The sequence below is a fragment of the Pristis pectinata genome, chromosome 10 (assembly GCF_009764475.1).
Source record: "Pristis pectinata isolate sPriPec2 chromosome 10, sPriPec2.1.pri, whole genome shotgun sequence".
Lineage (NCBI taxonomy): Eukaryota > Metazoa > Chordata > Chondrichthyes > Rhinopristiformes > Pristidae > Pristis > Pristis pectinata.
Window position 1 is genome coordinate 60,716,518 of NC_067414.1, and position 22,904 is coordinate 60,739,421.

Here is a 22,904-nt window from a genome sequence, read left to right on the forward strand (position 1 = left end):
TCTGTTTTAAATGAGTGACCCCTTACACTGCAATTATAGACCCTAGTTCTGGATTACCCCACAGTAGGCAATATCATCTTAACATCTACTTGTTAAGTCACTCAGAATCTGATATTTAAGAATATGAAACCTCTTTTCTGAAATCCACTGTGTTGTGCCCTTAGGACCAACCTGTTCAACCAATACTGTCAACATTGTACTTACCATCCTATTGGATTGCAGTACCTGCATGCTAACTTTGATATTTTGAATTTAAGGCTCCCAAATCCTCTGTACCACATCATTCTGTATTCTCTCTCCATTTAAACATTGGTCTGTTTTTCTATTTCTCCTCCTGTCAAAGTCTTTTCCACGATGTACGCCATCTGCTATTTTCATCACAACTTGCTTGCTCACCTCTTTATATTATGAGCAAGTAATATTTTGCAGTACATTTGATTCCTTCATCTAATATATTGATTTAAATTGAAAATAGCTGAAGTCCCAGAACTGATGATTATGGGACCTCTCCAGTAATAATTTCCTAGCCTAAGGAAAGTTCTTTAATCCCAGTTCTGTTTTCTCTTGGTTAGCCAATATCCAATCTACGCTCATATCTTCTCCCCACCCAACAGATGCACACCAGTGCAATGAGTGTTTGTGCAGTAACTTTCCATGCATTAATTTTTGGAATCCTCTGGAAATCCAAATACTCTGCATTTACTGGTTCCCTTAAATCCATCTGTTCATTATATTGTCAAAGAAGTCTAATGAATTAGTCAAACATGCTTTTGCTTTCACAAAACCATTTTAACTCTGCTTGATTGTATTATGATTTTGTAAAAGTCCTGTTATCACTAATGATAGATTCTTACATTTTCCCAATAACATGTTAGGATACCTAACCCTACTTTTTCTTGCTTTCTGCCTGCCGTGGTACTGAATAGGGACGTGTGTGCTTTTCGTATCTGTTGAGATCTGAGACCATCTGATTTACAGGTTGCCCGAGCATTCCCTATGGGCTTTCTGCCCATCAGGGATCCTGAGGCAGGTTCAAAACGAACTAGAGTTGGTGAATTGCTCATCATTTCAGAGACCAAGCAAACAAGGTGATGAAGGTTCATTGGGTGATGAAGGAATGGCTTGGGAAATCCAAACCTGTCAAAATTAAATGGTACTGATTGACCTGTGCTTAGTTTGAAACTTCTTGCAAATCACAATGCAGCACAGAAGGGTTGAATTCTTGGCTATTCCAATCTCCATACTTTTATTGTTAACCTTGGTGATGTGAGATTCCAGATGCTCATTTTCTCCCAGTTTCACAAGAGTTTTGATAAATGGCTGTGATGTTGCTTTGCCTTATCTATTGTTCTTTTTTTTTGTTCAGTGCTAACAGATGTCCACTTAATTTTTCTTGCTCATTTCTTCTTCAAAGAAGTTTCATTATTTTCCTTTCTCAATCTTTTATGCTCTGTTTTGTGAGCAAATCTTATTTCTTTAGCATCCTGATAATTGATGATGTAAAAACAAATCCATTTATCAAATGATTTAATATAGCATGATCTTGGATGTTACAGATTTAATTTGTAGATTAGTTATTTATCCATTTTCATTTCTCTGTATTTAACAGAAAGTCTTTCAGCTGGAACGTCATGAACTAATGAAAAAAAATCTGTTGATGTGGGAAAAGAAAATGCAGATGCGAAGAGACAAAGAGGTGAATGTGTTTAACATCTACCTACAGAAACAAGAATATCTCAATTTTTGAAGTGCAGTTAATGTACTTAAATTCAAATAATGTAGATTATTAGTTATTAGTTAACCTTGGTTATGCTCTTTGTACAGCTAATCAGCTAAGTACATTTGTAATCTTTTTTGTTCATCTGATGTGGATTTGTGAGATGATGTTTTCAGTGTGACTGTGCACACTTCTGACTTAAGCTCCAAGATTATTTCTTCTGATTAGCTTTCAAAAAGTCAAACTTTTACAAGCAGGTTTTTAAATTAGTGGGAGAGTGATTGAAATTTCCCAGAACAAAAATGAGTGGCTAGCTTGGGAGGTGGTCTGCAAAAAGAAAATCCTAAAACTTTTAAAAAGCTGACAAGATAGCTGGTGATGGAGGCAGCTAAGCATTATTGTTGCTTGGTTAGTAATACTGTTTGAAGGATGATTATATGTGTTCACAAGACTTAAGCTTTAAACTAATTCAAAGAGAATCCCAAGACAGTTTACATTTGGTAATCTAATTACAACAGAAGATAATCTTAATTTCTCTAAAAGCCCTTTCGCATTTTTTTCACTGTTTTAAAAAAAACTCTCGCATGTTCCAGAGCTCAAGAAATGGTAGTCAAAAAGACTAAAACACAAAAAAAATCGATCCAAGTATCTGAAATAATAACATACAATTTTATTGACAAATCTGAAATTAATAGACTAAAGACATAGCCTTTAATGGAGTGATCCACAAAGGTATGGCCAAGGGAGGTTGAGGAGCATGTACAGGATTACTATGAATCAATGGATTGGGGCCATATTCAGGGATTCGTCAATGGATCTGAATGAATATGCCGCATTCGTCGCTGACTTCATCAACACCTGTGTGGACAGGTGTGTGTACCCGCAAAAACATATCTGGTCTGCCCAAACCAGAAGCTCTGGATGAACAGGGAGATTTGCAATCTGCTTAGGGCCAGATCTGTGACTTTGAGGACTGGCAACCCAGAGACCAATAAGAAGTCCAGGTACGACCTCCAGAAGGCTATTGCGAGAGCAAAGAGGCATTTGTGGAAAAGCTGGAGACACAAACGGACTCTTGACTGCTGTGGCAGGGCTTGCACACTATCACCTCCTACGAAGCGAGAACGAATAGCATAAATGGCAATTATGCATCACTTCCTGATGAGCATAATGCTTTTTATGCACACTCTGAGGGTGAGAATAATCCGCACTTGCACAAGTCCCCACAGCACCTGACGACCCTGTGATCTCAGTCTCGGAGGCTGATGTTGGAACATCCTTCAGGCGGGAGAACCCTTGTAAGGCTTCAGGCCCTGTTGGCTTACCTGGTCGAGTGCTAAATCCCTGCGCTGTCCAATATCTGGAGTGTTCAGAGACATCTTCAACCTTTCACTTGCAAGGTTCCCACCTGCTTCAAAATGGCATCATTTGTACCAGTGTCCAAGAAGAACAGGGTGACCTGCCTCAACAGCTACCATCCAGCAGCACTTGCATCCATTGTAATGAAGTGATTCAAGAAGTTGGTTGAATCAACCCCAGCCTCTGTGAAAACCTGGACCTGCTTCAATTTGCCTATTGCCACAACAGGCCTACAGCAGACACTATCTCGCTGGCTCTCCACTTTGCTCTGGACCACCTGGACAACTGGAACATGTACATCAGGCTTTTGTTCATTGACTACAGCTTGGAGTTCAACACCATCATCCCCTCAAAACTTGTTATCAGGCTTCAAGACCTGGGCGTCTGTACTTCTCTCTGCAATTGGATTATTGACTTCCTCACTGGGAGACCACAATCAGCATGGATTATAAACCTCATTTCTTCCTCATTGATCTTCAACACAGGCGCACCTCAGGGCTGCATGCTTAGCCCCTGCTGTACTCTCTCTATACCTACAACTATGTGGTGAAGCTTAGCTCCAACAACATCTACAAATTTGCTGATGACACCAATATTGTTAGCGTAATCACAGATGGTGACGAGGAGGCTTACCGGAGTGAGATAGGTCAGCTGGTTGAGTGTAGTAACGACAACCTTGTGCTCAACATTAGCAAAAATTAATTGCGGACTTTAGGAAAGGGAAGTCAGGCGAACTAGCACCAGTCCTCATTAAAGGGTCTGCGGTAGAAAGGGTGAGCAGCTTCAAGTTCCTTGGCATCAACATCTCGGAGAATCTATCCTGGACCTAGCACAAAGATGCAACCATGAAGGAGGCACGGCAGTGTCTCTACTTTCTTAGGAGTTTAAGGAGATTCGGCATGTTATTGAAGACTGTTGAAAAATTTCTACAGATGTATAGTGGAAAGCGTTTTGACTTTGTATCATGGCCTGGTATGGAAACTTCAATACGTAGGAACACAAGAGGCTCCAGAGAGTGGTGGACTCAGTAAGTTCCATCACAAGTACAGCATTCGCCACCATTGAGGACATCGACAAAAGGCGATGACTCAGGAAGGCGACATCCATCATTATGGACCCTCACTGTCTGGGCCAAGCTGTTTTCTCGTTGCTGCCATCAGGCAGGAGATACAGGAGCCTGAAGACCCACACCTCAAGGTTCAACAACAGCTTCTTCCCCACTGCCATCAGGTTCTTGAACCGACTTGAAAAACCCAAATTCTACCTTGGCCTATATTTCCCTCAACTTGTTCTAATGTCCATTATGTTTACTTTTGTTTATCTTGTCATGTAAGCCATGTATAATTTATGTTAATTTAAGTTTATGTAATTTGTATTTGTCATGTAATGTACTGTGCCTCTGCTGCAGAAGTGTAATTTTCATGTATTTATACCCTGGATTTGTATCTCTGTGACGGTGAACTTCAACTTAATGTACCCTTTCAGGATATTTACCCAAGTGAAAATTCCAAGTTTATTCGGAGTCTGGAACTAGGCTTTGGTGTCTCAAAATAAAGGTTCACTCATTTAAGTCTGAGGTGAAGCAAGTTATTTTTCTCAGAAGGGCATGAATCTCCAAAGGCTATTGGAAGCATCATCTTCTATGAGGCAGATTCTTGATAAGCAGGGGGCTGAAAGTTACTGCGAGATGGGCAATTGTAGAAATGAATTGCACTCAGATCTGAATGACGGAGCAGGCTTGAGACACTGAATAATCTACTCCTGCTTCTAATTTATATCTTTGTATCTAAGTGGTAGCAATGAGTTTGCATGTTGAGCTGGTGACAGGTAAGATCAGAGGGAGTCACTGGTGATCAGATGCTGGTGGTGGTAAATCTGAGCTTGATGGAGTTTGCCACATTGATGATGACAGTTATTCCGTGACCTGGGTGAATAATGAACAAAATTTAAAGGAAGTGTTGATGATAATCTTGACAGTTTTTATCTGATAAAGTTCCTTATGGCAAAGCTTTCTCCACTGTGTGGCCACATCTAAAGCTGCGTTCCATGTTGGGACTGTCATTTCTGAAGATGGTTATAGCTTTCTTGATGGAGTAGAATGCCTCTGAAAGCCTTTTTATATCCAGTTATTTCAGAGCCAGTGCAATGTTGGAGCTCTTTTGTGACCTCTGTTCGAGGTCTTAATAGATCCTTATTTGTAAGCTCATCGTCATGAGATTCCAGTAACTCTTCCACATCATTCTGGCCTGCTTCATCAAATCCAGCCTCACTTGTCAACTTTACAATGTCTTCTGAGGGTTTTTAGGTCCAAAAACACAAGTAAGCCATGAATGGACATAATTTCCATTGTACACCGATGTAATTGGTTTATTTATTGTCACATGTACTGAGATACCATGAAAAGCTTTGTTTTGCATGCCATCCATACAGATTTTTTCAAGACACAAGTACATCAAGGAAGTTCAAAGGGAAAAGCAATAACAATGCGGAATAAAATGTAATTAGTCACAGAGAGAGTGCAGTGCAGGTCGATGATAAAGTGCAAGGGCCACGATGAGGTAGATTGTGTTATCCTAAGAGGCACTGATATAGATTGACAACTAAGTGAAGCATTTGGGTACGAATCCACGGTATGCTCTGTGCTGTTGGACAATGATCAAAAGAATATTACTGGAATTTTTGCTTGTTTTTTTTTCCCCACTACTTTATCCTATTTGCACAGTGCCTTTTTCTTTTATTTTGAACATTTCATATAAAATATCAATTACACATTACTGCAACAGACCAGAAATATAGTTTTTCCACAAAGTAGAAAAATTTTAGGCAAAAAATGCTTATTTTCACAATCAACATTCAGTGTTTTTATTTCATTTTCTCAGATTGAGTACCTTGTTATCAGAATGGAGAAAGTGGAGGAGTATGAGGATCAACTTCAGCAGGTGCGGGTTCAAGACGCAGAGGAATACAATATGATCAAAATGAAGTTACAGACTGATGTAGAGGTGTGTGGTTTGCCCACAAGTTGAAATTCCCATTTTGCTTTTGTCAATATATGAATAAAGTAATTACGTGCCAAATGAGTACCTGGATGGGGAAAGAGCCTTCCACTGACCATATAGAGTCTATTGTATTGTTTGCTCTATGCTCTTTTAGTCTCTCGGAATAGGCTCTGGTCAGGAAGAAGGAAGCCTATGCCATGTAGCTGGGATCAAGCGAGTCCCTAAAGGAGTATAAGGGATGTAGGAGGATACCCTTCAGGGAAATCAGGAGGGCAAAAAGAGGACATGAGGTAGCTTTGGCAGATAAGGTAAAGGAGAATCCTAAGAGATTACGTTATATGTTAAAGCAAAAGGTAACTAGGGAGGGAATAGGTCCCTTTAAGGATCAATGTGGTCATCTATGTGTGGAGCCACCGATGATGGGCAAGGTCTTAAATGAATATTTCTCATATGTATTTACTGTGGAGAAGGCCGTGGAAGCAAGGGAATGCAGGAAAGAGGGTAACACTGTCTTGAAATGTATCCACATTACAAAAGAGGAGAGAGATGTTGGCAGCCTGAGAGTGCGTAAAGGTGGATAAATCCCTGAGGCCACACCAAGTGTATCCCAAGACATTATAGGAAGCCAGGGAAGAAATTTCTGGGGCCCTGGCAAAAATATTTGTATGACCATTAGCCATGAGTGAGATTGCTGTAAGGCAAGGTGGCTAATATTATGCCTTAAGAAGGGCTGCAAGGGCCAGCCAGGGAACTACAGGCTGGTGAGTTTAACCTCAGTGGTGGGAAAGTTACTGGTGGGGACCCAGAGAGACAGGATCTACCTGCATTTGGAAAGGCAAAGATTGATTAGGGATAGCCAGCATGGCTTTATGCATGGGAAATCTTGTCTCATCAAATTGATTGAGTTTTCTTGAAGAGGTGCGAAGAGAATTGACAAAGGCAGGGTGGTAGATGTCATCTACATGGACTTTAGTGAGGCCTATGACAAGGTCTGGCATGGCAGTCTGGTCCAGAAGGTTGGAACACATGGAATCCAGGGTGAACTTGCCAATTGGATGCAAAATTGGCTTGGTGGAAGGAGTCAGAGGGTGGTTGTGGAGTTGACTTGTTTTCTCTTTTTTTTCCAGTTCTGATGAAGGTTCTCAGACCTGAAATATTAACTGTTTCTTTTTCCACAGAGATTGCCTGACCTGAGTGATCCTAGCATTTTCTGTTTTAAATTTCTGAATGCTGATCTGTACACAAGAAGAACCCCAGGAAATAAAAGCAGGAGTAGGCCACCTGGCCCCACAAGCCTGCCCCGCCATTCAAATGATCATGGCTGGTCTGCCCCAGGAGTAATCTCTTCTGTGCCAGTCCCCAATACTGGTCAATTCCCTGATCTTTCAAAAATTTATCTACCTCCCCTTACAAAAAAAAGTGGAGTGGGATGAACCAGACACCTATAAATTCATCAGCTTGTTTTAAATTTTGAGATTTCTGGTGACATTAATCTGGGACAAAACACATAGATACTTGGAAAAAAAGATATGTTCTTAAATGAAAGTCAACATGCATTTTTTAGTTGCTGTGTTTGTGGAGTTGCAGAATCAGTTGCATAAAGCAGAATGTAATAGATTTGTTAGCAAAACTGAAGTGTGATTAAAGACACCTGAGCATGGATATAAAACTGACTCAATGACAGAAAACAGTTGATCGGTGTTTTCTTTAGTTGAGTGGGAAGAATTGATGTTGTTGCCGTTCCTTTTTGAATGGTATTAATGAACGGGATTTGGAAATGAGGAACAGAAGAGACAAAATTTCAGCAGTTAGTTAACTGTTAGTGGTATAACACCTGGCCAGGAGGATATAGATAGGCCAGGCACATGATGGGTAAAATCTCATGTGAAGTAGTGTGAATTGATTTGTTTTGGAAGCAAGAATATTTTTACTCCACCATCTCCTCCATATTTATTGTTTATTTCTCCATACTATATTTAATACCCGGTGCAAGTCTCCTATCTACAAATCATGTTGCAGTTAAAATTGCTTCATTTTCTTATAAATTTGGCTAGCATTAAATAAAATGTGATTACACCTCTGTAGAATAAAATTATCTAAAAAGAAAATTCAATGAAGTAATTGTTCAGTTGTCATATTTTTATTCAGTTATGTCTCTTTTTCCCATTTATTCCTCTCACCAGTGGATTTCATTCACTCTTTCCTGCTGGCTGTAGTATCTAAAGAAAATTTCTGTTATGAAGAGTACAATATTCATATTGGACACCTGTAGTCAATATCCAAAATACATTTTGACTATCCTTTACAACTGCGAGATGTATGGCTTGACCCCTTTTCAGTGCCACTTCCCATTATGCACCTAACATATAATTTTCTCTGATCTCTTTGCCTTTGCTCTTCTTCCAACCAAAGGTGATAATACCAACTAAACCAATGGCTTTCAATTTTCTTTCTGTGTGAGTAATCCTCCTAAAGATGTTGTTAAATAACTGGAGATGCTCTAAACATTTGTAGGATCCTGTGCGAAAGTAAAAAATGCCATTGCAGGTATCCAAAAGAAAATAATTGCAGAAAAAGAAAAATGTGCAATGTCACCATGAAGAGGGAATACAGTTTATAGAATTCTCCCAGTATGCAGTGTATCTGGCCCAAAGGAGCAAAAATCTTGCTGAGTGTCAACAATTCCCATATACAGTCCTTGATATTTACTACCACACCGTATGCTTGAATGTAGAAGGTACTGGCAGCTCTTCACTTTGGGGGTGCTGGTGGGTAAAGTAAATACTTTCACATAATGCAATTGGATATTTGATGCTGTATGTTACATGCCAGCAGGTGTCTAAAATAGCAGCTATGCCATCTGTAAGTGTCCACATAGTCAGAATTGGCATATGCTGAGGAACCTTCCCTAAGTATGTTAATATGCTATGTGGTATCCTATTGACATCCATGCTGAAATCAGAATAGCATAGAGGGATTGAAGCTGAAACTGGTTAATGTGGCTTTTTGTAATAAAGCGGAGTGCACATATCAACTGAGCTGTATTTGTCTTAATTATAACTTGCCTTTTGAACAACAGCATCATTTTAAAAAAAAGTGTAATTAATTTACATGACTTGCATCTCTTCTGTAAGTAATGCACAAAATGGCATCACTTAAGAATTTCAATATTTACTTAGATTCTAGAGCAGCAGCTGGAGCAGATGAAAGCTACGTATCAACTAAATCAAGAGAAACTTGAATATAACTTTCAGGTGTTGAAGAAACGTGATGAGGAGAACACAATCACCAAATCGCAACAGAAGAGGAAGATTACAAGGTTACATTAGTTTACATAGAATTTTACAGGTTGTTCAGTGCAAAAGGTGTATGCTGAGGGTAAATGCTCCACAAGTCAAATCATATGTCCTCTTACTTTCTTTTGAATTTATCTGGCTTTCTTAAATGGTCTGTTTGATTCAGCCTCTCCACAAGTAGCATGTTTGATGTTCTAAGTACTTTCTGAGTGAGATCTTTCTTAAATTTTCTGCCTTTTGATTGAATTGTCATTTTATCATTGTTTAATATTGCAATTCAAAAGGATAATAGGTAAATATTGTACCTCATGTCGTATTTAGCTGTACAGGCCAGGAAGACCCAAATAGGTCTTGGATTCAGACTGTTTCCTCCTGATCCAAAGCAAGCAAGTGGAAGGGATATTACAATCAGTACTTGTACAGAGCTACATCAGGGAAATTAGATGTCATATTGGTTTATAAGGGGTATGATCATTTATCCTTGGTGCTTTTAACTGAACATATTGTGGAATATTCTCATATGTGTTGCCTTCTATACAAATTCAAATCACTGAAGTGTCTTGTATGTCCTTACTGGCTCTCCATAGCCTTCAAAGTCTCATTTCTTTTCAAGACACAATAATGTAAACTGATTCCTATGGGATGAGTCCCTGCAGTCTCTTTGCTATTTAATTATATTTTCTCATTTCTGAAGGATGGTTGATGAGATAATGTGTTCAATACTTCAGATTAAGTTATTGCAAGATCTATTTTCAATATTTCTGTGAATGTTTTCATATTTTAACAAAAGCTATAATGGCTATCCTGAAGTGTAATGAGATAGGACCAGGCTTGGCTGTAATACCCCCACAGTTAATATCCAAGTGTTGCTTCTATGTAGACTTTCAAATGTATGAGAAGCAATGGTTGTGAACTCATTTATCAGAAAAAGGGACCTAGATTACAAATTCAAAGTAAACAAAAGCAACAGTTTCCACCGTTCTTCAGGAACTTGGTGCCTTAAAGCAAAAGGAAACACAATGAAAAGAAGCAATGTACTCTTATATTTAGGTATAGTCATTTAAGGCTGAGTATCTGAATATTGGGCATAATCTCATTTAACTTTTTTTCAGAGAAGTATCGATTGGTGAAACTAACATTTTATCTCGGGGACCAAAAATACACAATTGATGTCAACTGCTTAGTTTTCACTGAGATCAGGACATTGTGTTCAAGGTAGTGATGAATGAAATATTGTACTGTTATTCCTGAAGTTTCTGAATAACAAAAGATAGTAGAAAGTCACCAGGGATCAATGTAATACCCAAAAGTATTTGCATTATAAATGGCTACAAACAGCTGGTTGCCTAATCTAGGGGATGACAAGGATTTGAGGAGAGAACCATTACTAGTATGACAAACATGAACCAAAATGTGGGAATTGCAGAATTGCATGAAGACTCCTCTGAATAATTATTTCCTTTTTGAATTCTTCACAGATTACATGATGTTCTGAATAGACTTTTGGCAAAATTGGCGAAACAAGAGAAAATGTATCGAGAAGAGAACCAGGCCCTAACTGACCAGTACAAGAGAACTGTGGAACTATACAAGGACCTTCAGAAGAAAATGAGGTTTACAGAATCCCTGTATTTTGTTCAAGTCTGTATCTACTTATCTGTACTTTTCAACAAGGTTATTTCATATCCTTCCCCAGAGAAATTTTATTATCCTCTTTGTCTTCCTTTCTTATCTGACATTTAGAAAAAATGATCTCCAGATCTGAACAAACCTATTCTCAAACTGTGAAATGCCTGGCCTTTGGATTTGAATTTACTGCAATACTTTTGAAGCCATTGCTTTCTTTGACCCTTCTTGTCCATCTCTGATGTCCTTGTTTTCAGCAGAGCTTTCGCTTTTTCTCATACTCTGACGGGTGTAATCCTGTCCTTCCTTTCTCAAATCCAGAGATTGCCTATGGCTGAAGTACAGCTTAAAGAGTTAACCATGCCATGTTGAATCTGGGTTGATTATATCAAGATTAAACAAGCTTGCATCTGTTGGCAAATTGGACCTCATGTTGGCTTTTCCTGAGGAGCAGGGATGATCCCAGCCACCTTTTCTGTCAACCACATCCTTAACCTATTATCCCATGGTGCTCTTAACTTCACCTCAAACATAAAAGGAGAAAATGAATGTTTCCATCTCCATTGAATGAGACCTTCTGCTCGGCTGTTTCTCTCGCTTACTCTTTTCCCTTTTTGCCATGAAGTTTAAGCTGCATGCAAGCCTGGAACTGTGGTTGAATTCTGCCCCTCCTCCCATCTGTGCCCTGTTTTGGAACACCCACCCTCCAGGTGAGGAACTGCAGACCTCGTCACAGCCTGAACTTGAAGGGTCTTTGACTTGAAACAATAACTCTTGTTTTTCTTTAAACATTTGCTGCATGACTTGCTGAGTGTTTCCAGTAGTGTCTGTCTTCATTTCAGTTGTACTGTTCCCCTCATTAACACCTGCTTAAGGGCCATTAAGATGGTCACTAAATGCTGGCCTTGTGGGTAATACCCAGATCCTCAAAATTAATATTAAGAAAGGAAATTGCCATTTCTTGGGTATCGTTTTTTTTTAATGTGATAACAGAATATTACATGTTCACTGAAATCTTTAGCACCATGGTTACTTGTGGTGAATTCTGCTGATAATCAGAGTCCTTGGCTATACATACAGTCCTCATTATCCATGACGGATAGATGCACGGACTTGCTGCAGATATTTTAAAAATGTGGTTACCACTAAGGCTCTCTGCACTCAATACACACCCCAAATAAACATCATCATGTACTATATTGTTCTAAAGCATTAATGCTTTTCAATAAATACATTAAAATGCTTAAATACCTAAAAAAAAATAAAATGATAATAGCTCACAAACTACTTCCATTGAATGTATTGACGCTTACAAGCTGTTTTGCAATCACGAAGTGCAGCTGTGTAAAGGAAGTCTACTTTCTATTTAGATAGCTCACGGTTGGGAGCCACTTGACACAAATGGTCTGGACAATGATTGGTATATAGACATATTTGTGTGGGGTTGACCTTTTGAGTACATGGATCCATGGAGAATAAATCAGTGGACAATGAGGACTCGGTGTGGAGTATTCGTGTATTCCTGAAGTGGCATTTTTGGAGAACACTCAACCTCTGTATTGTTAGGTCTACATACTCATTCTTTGATTTGCAAAAGGGATACATGCTTGGAAAACATTTCATTAAGTGAAATTTCATATATCAAAAAGGATGGGCAAAATGCATTCTGGGTATTTTGGTGCATTGTTTTAGTTCAGGTGAAGAGTGGCATGTTATTTGTCGTAGTGAAAAGTAGAGTCATAAGTTGAAGACATTCCCCAAGAACCAATGCTATTGTACTGATAATTTGTAAATTTGTATTTTTGTAAATTGAGCAATACCCAAATGTCCTTAATTTTATTTTTACAGCTGCAAATGTTGAAATGTGATGTGGACAGATTAGTAGACACTGAACATGGCATTATTGGCCTTTTACCTGACTGTCAAGTCATTATTAGCTGAATTCATTATTTGAGGCAAATGCATTTGAGACTGTGTACTAATGAGGCCATAACCTTGTTAGGGTCAACAACAAGACCATTTTTGAAGTCGTGCATGTTTTAGACATTGAGGTTAAAAGGTCATAAATATGCTGGTTAGATTGAGAGCAGAATCGCATGATTGACTCTTAATGACTTGAATATCCGAGTTTTAAAGAGCAGTTTTCAGACCTAAATTGATATTGCAGAAAATAAGTGTGAGAATATGTCTGTAAATTGCTAGGAAGCATGCACATGTTCATGCAAGCAGACACAATAAATCTTAATTTTAGTGTTGAGCTTATGTCAACAAGTTTCAAGTGAAAGTTGAGGTAGGTTGTAGTTTTTTTTTTGGGTCTTCCAAACTACTAAAACAACAGTAATTGCTCTGTAACACGTTTTTCTTTTAGTGGTTTAAAATGTGAAAATCAGTGCTTTTCTTTTACCAGGCATTTTGCTACAGTCGATGCAAAAAAGTTTGAAGACATTTGGCTTATGAATGAGGAAGAGGCAAAGGATCTAGTCAGAAAGGCCCTTGATGCTGATCGGATAATTCACACTCAACAGCTCGGCTTGAGCTGGACAATGCCGGAACTATGTTTCATGGAAAATGTTGGACCAATTGTATCTTGCGCCAGGAAGAAAAAGTCAGCTGTCCAGCTGGCGGAAGAAGTTATTCTAGGAGGTAGGAAAATGAAAGTCAAGTCTGTAGCCCGTTTATCAAAATATCCAACGTAAATTTTGCATTGCCAAACCTAACATTCAGATACATAAGCAACACACAAAATGCTGGAGGAACTCAGCAGATCAGGCAGCATCTATGGAGGGAAATAAACAGTGGACATTTCGTAGTTTTTTTTGGGCCGAGACCCTTCATTAGGACCTGATCTGGTGAGTTCCTCAATATTTGCGTGTTGCTCCAGGTTTCCAGCATCTGCAGTCTTTCTTGTGTCCCCATTCAGATATATAACGTCATGTTAACTTATTACCTAGATAATGTGTAATGTACATTGTATTGTATATAAATGTTGATTGTTGACTTGCCTTTCAAGATGATCCTTTCTGTGAAAACTAACAACAAAAATAAGAGATGAAAGAAAAATCATCCATCTTTTTCTGAACCTGATGGCAACCTTATGATGTTATTATCCTCCATCATAAGGTTAGAAGTGAAGATGTTCAATTCCATTCATAACTTCTCAGTCAGTAAAGCAGGCAATACCTGGAAAGGGTCAAGTAATGTTGCTCCATACCTTCAGTAAGGTAGTCTAATCACCTTTCCTTGACATTCAATGGTATTAACGTTGCCAAGTCCGGGCAATCAATACCTTGGGTATTATCGTTAAACAAAAATTGAACAAGATCAGATGTGTAAATATTGCGGCTATGGAGCATGTCAGAAACTGTTTCTTCCTGTGGTGAATGACTCACTTTTTTGACTTCTCATAGCATTTCCACCATCTAAAGAGACAAATCAGGAGCATGACCTAATACTATACATTTACCTAGGCAATTGCAGTTCAAACATCCCAAAGGAGATCAGCACCATTCAGAACACAAAATTGGAGCAGGGGGTCAGGCCACCAGGCCCTGCAAGCCTGCCCAGCATTAAATATGACCGTGTCTGACCTCTGCCGGCCTCAACTACTCTTTCTGTTCCACATTCCAATAATCATTGTATTCCAATTCATTGAAGTTCAAATATTTATTTATCTCCATCTTGAAGTATATCTAATAATCTGGCCTCCACCACCCTTGGGGGTTGGGTGCAGAGAATTCCAGAGAGTACTACCCTTTTGAGAGAAGAAATCTCTATACATATCAATACATCCTTGTATGTCGCTATGTCCTCTTGCTCATGACTCTCCCACTAGTGAAAACATCTCAACATCTACCTTGTGTAGTCCCCTAGGATCTTGTATGTTTGAATAAAGTCACCCCTCATTCTTCTAAACTCTAAAGAATACAAATTCTGTGCAGCCTCTTTTGATTGGATGATCCACTCTTTCCAGGAATTAGCTGCGTGAATCTCTTTTACACTGCCTCCAAAGCTGCTATATTCTTTTTATTTTAGCTAAGGAGACCAAAACTGTGCATAGTATTCCAGGTGTGGCCTCGCCAACGTGCTGTACAACTGTAACACAGCCTCCCTATTCTTAAATTCCAACCCCTCCGCAATAAAGGCCAACATGCTGTTTGCCTTCCTGACTACTTGTTTGGACATGCCTGCTAGCATTTTGTGACACGTGCACGAGAACACCGAGATTCCTTGTTTGCAGTCTCTCTCCATAATCCACCTTTTGATTGCTCTTGTATGATCTTGCACATTCCCACATTAAGGTTGATTTGCCAGGTTTTCACCCAATCACTCAATCTTTCTATATCCTGTTGCAGAATCAAGGATCTCATCACAATCTGCCCTTCCACTTATATTGGAAAGCTTGCATTTCATTTCCTTCTCTGAAGGTCGTGCAGGAGAATCTCAACAAGGAGGACTAAAGTGGCTTGCCACCTCAAATAATTTCTACATCCCAAATAATGAATAAATGAAAAGATTTTGAAGAAACTGTAATCCAGATTTTGCACATTTCGACAGAAGATTTAAAAAAGAATTATTCATTATTCAGCAACTGGTTGTCACTGGCAAGGCTAACATTTGTTCCCCTTCCCTTTATTGCTTTTGACTAGCTGGTAGTGAGTTGCTGCTTTCAACCGTAGTATGTGGAGGAGGGACTTCCAGTATTTGGATGCAGTAACAATGAAGGATGATTCGTAGTGTGTTGGTTGTCGAGGGACTGAATGTTTAGACTGGTGTATGGGTTACTAGATAACCATTGAAGTGTTTCCCCTCGAATTCAGTTTTCCCAGAACTCTTCAATGCTGCAGTCAGTCAAATGCTGCCTCGATGAAAAGGGTAATTAGTTATCTCGTCTCACTTCTGGAATTCTGCTCTTTGGTCCATGTTTGGTCCAGGTCTGGAACTGACTGGTCCCAGTAAAACTTATAGTGGGCATTGATAAGCAGGTTATGGATAACTAAATGTCATTTGATGACACTGTCAATGACACCTTCCATGACCTTGCAAATGATTAAGCATAGACTGAGCAGGTGATAATTGGTTAGTTTTGATTTGTTCCAATAATTTGTCATCGTTGGATTTCGTCATCTTTTTCCTTATCCATGTATCATTCCTCCCTTGATGCTGCCTGTGTACCTTTATTTGATTTGGGAAATGCCTGTTTCTCACTTGCTCCTTGTTTTTACTCTGAATGACAAAAAAAGGCAAATTTGTTTTTCTCTTTTTCTTCAACATCTTCCTGCAGTATGTCAGCAAATCAGCACAAAGTGAATGCTATTGCTACAACTCCCTATTCTATAATTTTGTGCATTAATGCTCCAGCATGTGGTGTTCTTGAATGGAGAAAAAATTTGACCTTCACACCGTTCAAACATTTTTTGACAGACAAGCAGCCATGGGATTTACAGGAAGGAGCAGGAAAAGGAGAGATGTCAAATGCCATTTTCCAAAACATTTGTTATTCAGCTAGCGAGGACAAGGCATTGGCACTGTGTGGTGGAAAACCTGGAGAGATTTCATTGAAAACAGTAAAAACATTGTTGGAAGTCTTGTGTGATGAAACTGTGAGTAACTGCATTCGAGTTTTATCTTACTAGTCTTGATACTCAGTAGAATCTTTGATTAGTCTTTGAAATTTCTTTGACATTATTTAGTACAATGCAACATGCTTTTATTGCGTTGTATTATATAATCAATGCCCTTGTATGCACTGCTTTGTTTCATCAATCCAATGGGTAAATTTTCTGATTTTTTTTTTTTTTTTTTTTTGCAGCTATTCCTTATGCACATGGTCCAAAATCAGCACAAAAGATTGGAATTTCCAGTCCACCTTTCATTCAGTACAAATTGAGTTTCTTGGGGACTTGTTTAAAAAAAGTTCCCCATGTGCCTGGTGTTAATTAGACAGTTTTTTTTCTGCTATTGGTGCTTGTGTAAGGGCTGTCAAAAAAAACACTTTAAAATTCAACTTTCTAGCATTTTAAAAAAATTTAATTTGTTTAAAAAGAAACTGTTCATCAAAGGTTCTGTGTTCTTTTTACAAGTCAATTTAAAACTCTTCAAAATTAGGTTAGTTACTGTTAATAGGTGAGATAATCCGAATGAAATGCCTATTTTTTGTGATTGTCTTTTTTCTGCTTCATTCAAAGCATTGGGCCATATTTGCACACTTAAAGATACTGGGGAATATTTTAGATTGCAATGAATTATAGTTTGTAGCATGGACAATTCTTCATTTGTTATTACGTGAATGAGCTTGAGCAGCCATTTGAACCATGATATTATCAGAAAAGTATTGCAATGACAAACACTATTTGGCTCCTGATTGCTGATTCCAGCCAAAGCAAAAATTCCACTTCTGTTATTTCTCGGTTGAATATGAAGTTCATGTGACTAGTCAGCAGAAGGTTAGGAACATACAAACATTTGAATAATTTGATGAAGTCATGACCTATCTGATTGCAACTTCAACTGAATTTTAGTTTACCCACAGTAACTTTTCATCCCCTTGGTAAGAATCTATCTATCCCTGTTTCAAATGTAGCTAAAGAATCTTTGAGGACCTTTTGAGGAGAATTGTTGCATAGGTTCATGATCCTCTGGAAGAAGGAATTCCAACTCACTTCTAACTTAAGTGGTTGACTCCTTATTTTTAAACAGTGACCTTCATCCAAGACTCTCACACAAGAGGAAACATTGCCTCCATATCCACTTTGTCATTGCACAAATGAACATTCATTTTTCCAATCATAAAAACTTAAATGCTGCCACGGTGTTTTCTCATGAAAATGGAGTAATGTGGCATACGTTTGTACCAGTTATGAGTGCTTGTGTTAATTTCATGGCAAATATATTCACTTCTACAGAATTGCCTTCACATTGCTATATTTAGAATTTAAAATGACCGTGTTTTTCTATTGACAGGGGTTCTTGATTGAAAGCAAGCTTCTTAAAATTCTTGGTTCCCTCAAGCAAGAGGAAGGATCACTAATTAAACTGGATGCCATATTTGCTGTAAGTATTTAAGATTTTTATGGGCACATTTCTGAACAGCCTTTATGTTTTATAAGGACACATGTTTCAATGTTTCACCTTACAATTGAATATTTACTGCTTCATGATGCAGTCATTACACGGTAGTCTCCAATTCTATACTACCTTGCCTAATTAAAATGTTGTTGCTGTAAAAAGAAAATGTGTTGGGTATATTTGGTGACTGTTCATCACTCAGTTCCTCCCTTGAGTTGTTTTTAAACAGTTCAGGTCATTTATGCAGCCAAACTGATTATTGGCTAATAGCTCGACCTTTTGCTGTCCTCCTGTGGATATGAGTCCTCATCTGTGGGTGGGACAGTCAGATCGTGCCTTTGCTGGGTTATCAGCTGGGGTCTGACCAGGTCGTATTTCTTGGGCACCTGAAATGATAAAGGCACAAGTGTATGGTTTTGGTGAAGAGAGAGGACACACAGGTCTATGGGCACAGCAAAGCCCTTTGTGGTCTGTTGCTGCAGCCAGTGATTAAGTGTCATCTTCTCCAGCACACCGTAGTGTGTGTATTAGTGTAATTTGCATTGTGGTTTAACAGCTGGAGCTGTGTAAGGAATAAGAGGTGAGTGTCATGCTGATGGTAAATTTGTGAGAATATGTCAGGCATATGATTGTTGAGTGGATGTGTTGATTTCTGGAGATTGTTGTCAGTTGAGTGACGCAGGTGTGATGAATAGGCCAAAGTGTGAGTCAGTGTATGTGTTTTTTTAATCTGTTTAAACAGACTTTGATCAGACATCTAGTGGCATGCAAAAGTTCGGGCACCCCAGGCAAAATTTCTGTTACTGTGAATAGCTAAGCGAGTAAAAGATGACCTAATTTCCAAAAGGCATAAAGTTAAAGATGACACATTTCTTTCATATTTTAAGCAAGATTACTTTTTTATTTCCATCTTTTACAGTCTCAAAATAACAAAAAAGGGCAAGGGCCCGAAGCAAAAGTTTGGGCACCCTGCATGGTCAGTACTTAGTAACACCCCCCTTGGCAACTATCACAGCTTGTAAACGCTTTCTGTAGCCAGCTAAGAGTCTTTCAATTCTTGTTTGGGAGATTTTCGCCCATTCTTCCTTGCAGAAGGCTTCTAGTTCTGTGAAATACTTGGGCCATCTTGCATGCACTGCTCTTCTGAGGTCTATCCACAGATTTTCCATGATGTTTAGGTTGGGGGACTGTGAGGGCCATGGCAAAACCTTCAGCTTGTGCCTCTTGAGGTAGTCCATTGTGGATTTTGAAGTGTGGTTAGGATTGTTATCCTGTTGTAGAAGCCATCCTCTTTTCATCTTCAGCTTTTTTACAAACAGTGCGACGTTTGCTTGCAGAATTTGCTGGTATTTAATTGAATTCATTCTTCCCTCTACCAGTGAAATGTTCCCCGTGCCTCTGGCTGCAACACAAGCCCAAAGCATGATCGATCCACCCCCATGCTTAACAGTTGGAGAGGTGTTCTTTTCATGAAATTCTGCACCCTTTTTTCTCCAAACTTTCCTGCGTCCTCACCACAAAATTCAGCATCAGAAGTTTGCAAAGGAACATCTAAACAAGCCTGATTCATTTTGGAAACAAGTCCTGTGGACTGATGAAGTTAAAATGGAACTTTTTGGCCACAATGAGCAAAGGTATGTTTGGAGAAAAAAGGGTGCAGAATTTCATGAAAAGAACACCTCTCCAACTGTTAAGCACGGGGGTGGATCGATCATACTTTGGGCTTGTGTTGCAGCCAGTGGCACAGGGAACATTTCACTGGTAGAGGGAAGAATGAATTCAATTAAATACCAGCAAATTCTGCAAGCAAACATCACACCGTCTGTAACAAAAAAAAGCTGAAGATGAAAAGAGGATGGCTTCTACAACAGGATAATGATCCTAACCATACTTCAAAATCCACAATGGACTACCTCAAGAGACACAAGCTGAAGGTTTTGCCATGGCCCTCACTGTCCCCCAATCTAAACATCATGGATAATCTGTGGATAGACCTCAGAAGAGCAGTGCATGCAAGACGGCCCAAGAATCTCACAGAACTAGAAGCCTTTTTGCAAGGAAGAATGGGCGAAAATCTCCCAAACAAGAATTGAAAGACTCTTAGCTGGCTACAGAAAGCGTTTACAAGCTGTGATAGTTGCCAAAGGGGGTGTTACTAAGCACTGACCATGCAGGGTGCCCAAACTTTTGCTTCGGGCCCTTTTCCTTTCTTATTATTTTGAAACTAAAAGATGGAAGTAAAACAGTAATCTTGCTTAAAATATGAAAGAAATGTGTCATTTTTAACATTATGCCTTTTGGAAATCAGGTCATCTTTTACTCGCCTAGCTATTCACAGTGACAGAAATTTTGACCAAGGGTGCCCAAACTTTTGCATGCCACTGTATGCGATCATTAAATTTCTCATGGCACTGTGGTAAAGCTCTTGGGACACCACTTCTGGCCATTGAGCTACTTTACCTTTTCATTCTGTCCTCTGAATTTCTGGACCCCAAAAGTGCAGGATCTCTTTCTTCCTATCACTTTCTACAGGTTTGCAAGATCAGCGTATGTGGAACTGGGCTCCTGTTCCTAATTTTGTGCTACCATTCCTGCTTATCAGTGCTTCCTACACTGCATAATGACCTTCATCTGCGTTTAAAATTGACAATATCCTTCCCTTTTAAGAGGTTCACTGTAGGTTCATTTCACTGGTGCATTTGGATCCCTAAAATTAGTTGCTGTTGATATGCTGTAATGAGAAAAACATCATGATTGACATTTCTTAAACTCGCATAAATATATAAATGCATTGGAACAAAATGGTGCAGTTCCTCCAAAACAGCACAATGCATGGTTGAATCTCAAGGACTGAATCTTGGATCAAACCTTGGTGAAGCAGCTACTGATTTCTGTATGAAACTGGAGCAGATTTTTCAAGAAGCTGGAGGCTGCCTTTTGATTGAATAAAAGGCTGACTGTTTGTCAACTTGGTTCATTCGGTGGTGATTGATTCCCTAATAGCATATTTGAAATACAGCAACAAACTATGTGCTGGAGGAACTCAGCAGGTCGAGCAGCATCTGTGGGAGGAAAGAAATTGTTGCTGCTTTGGGTTGAAATCCTGCATCAGGACAGAGAGTGGAGAGGTGAGATAGACAGCGTAGAGAGGAGAAGGGGAGTGGTGAGAAAGGGGTCTGAGGCGATTGGTGGACTGAGGAGGGGTGTAAGATGACTGGCAGGTAGTGTCAGGTAGGGGATGTGAGCAGGGGTGGAGATGGAAGACTGTGGCAGGTGAATAAGAGATTGAGGCAGACAAAGAGGAAAAATAAAAGAACAATAGATGGAGCAAGGTGGGGGAAGGGGGAATGTGAAGATGGGAGACAGCTGCTGAAGGGAGATAGGCAGGATCACAAAGCGCTACCAGTGCTGGATTCGGATATGTAAAGGAGGTGAGAATGGGAGCCATCAGGGGAGAGGTGAACGACAGTTGGAACCAGACTGGGGGATGTGGGGGACCTGGGACCTGTGGATGAATGGAGCCAGGAGGGGTAAGGGGATGGGGAAGAAGATTTCTAATTAATTTCTTTCCTCCCATAGATGCTGCATGACCTGCTGAGTTCCTCCAGCACATTGCTTGTTGCTGCAAATTCCAGCATCTGCAGTCTATTGTGTCAATATGTTTGAAAGATTTGGCAAAGCATGAAATACACTTTTGTTGATTCAGTGAGTAGCCTGGCCCAACATGGAGTGCACTTAAATCCCGAGGTGTCTGGGTAATTATTAAAATCCTTGTGCAAGAATAAGTCAGTTTGGGGTATGGTGGTAAGTAATTTGATCTAGGGTAGGGGAAGAAGAGAGCCTGACTGCCCTTATGTTATCTATGATCAAATTGCTGTAGAAACTAAACAAGTTTTTTTTGCTAAAGAGGGAAATTTGGTACACCTGTTTGGGATATTTCTGATTTGAAGATTAAAATTGAAATTGTAAATCATTTTCACCACACAGGCTTTGGGAATTGAAAATGAAGACGATATCATCAAGCTGACAGAGTTTTTTATAAAGAATTGTGAAACATCTAAATATGAATTGGATAAGGTAAGATAACTATTTTCAAACACAAAATCTTTTGGTCATAATCGGTCTTTGAAAAAGTTGGCTTGGAATTCCCTTTGCAGGAGTTTCAGAATACACCAGGCCTATTCAAGTTTCTGTGTTGACATTTGGATGTGATGCACCCGTTGCAGAAGATTTTAAATTCATGTGTGCGAAAGTGAACATGATTCAAAACCTGGTCTCTGTACCTCCCTCTGCAACTGGATCCTTGACTTCCTAATCAGGAGACCGCAGTCAGTGCGGATCGGTAATAACATCTCCTCCTCACTGACAGTCAACACAAGTGCACCTCAAGGATGTGTGCTTAGCCGACTGCTCTACTCTCTACACTCATGACTGTCTGGCTAAGCACAGCTCAAACGCCATCTATGAATTCACCGATGACACTATTGTTGGTAGAATCTTAGATGGCGACAAAATGGTGTACAGGAGTGAGTTAGATCAGTTGGTAGAGTGGTGTCTTAACAACAACCTGGCACTCAATGTTAGCAAGACCAAGGAATTGATCGTGGACTTCAGGAAGGGGAGGTCAGGAGAACACCCACCAGCCCTCATTGAGGGGTCAGCGGTGGAAAGGGTGAGCAGCTTTTAAGTTCCTGGGTGTCAACATCTCAGAGGATCTATCCTGGGCCTAACACATTGATGCAATCATGAAGAAGGCACACCAGCAGCTCTACTTCGTTAGATTTGGTATGTCACCAAAGATTCTTGCAAATTTCTATAGATGTATGGTGGAGAGCATTCTGG

The 22,904-nt window shown here is 39.4% G+C and overlaps 1 protein-coding gene across 1 annotated transcript in view; it reads left to right on the plus strand.

The window, feature by feature from the left end:
- The window catches only part of drc1 (dynein regulatory complex subunit 1 homolog (Chlamydomonas)), a 46,753-nt gene that overhangs the window by 12,716 nt on the left and 11,133 nt on the right, over positions 1-22,904 (plus strand). Inside the window, exons 6-13 of the mRNA XM_052024322.1 lie at positions 1,610-1,696; positions 5,956-6,078; positions 9,255-9,394; positions 10,850-10,984; positions 13,405-13,640; positions 16,419-16,597; positions 17,958-18,047; positions 22,050-22,139. Of these exons, the coding sequence (XP_051880282.1) occupies positions 1,610-1,696; positions 5,956-6,078; positions 9,255-9,394; positions 10,850-10,984; positions 13,405-13,640; positions 16,419-16,597; positions 17,958-18,047; positions 22,050-22,139 (1,080 nt within the window). The remainder of the gene's footprint in view (positions 1-1,609; positions 1,697-5,955; positions 6,079-9,254; positions 9,395-10,849; positions 10,985-13,404; positions 13,641-16,418; positions 16,598-17,957; positions 18,048-22,049; positions 22,140-22,904) is intronic.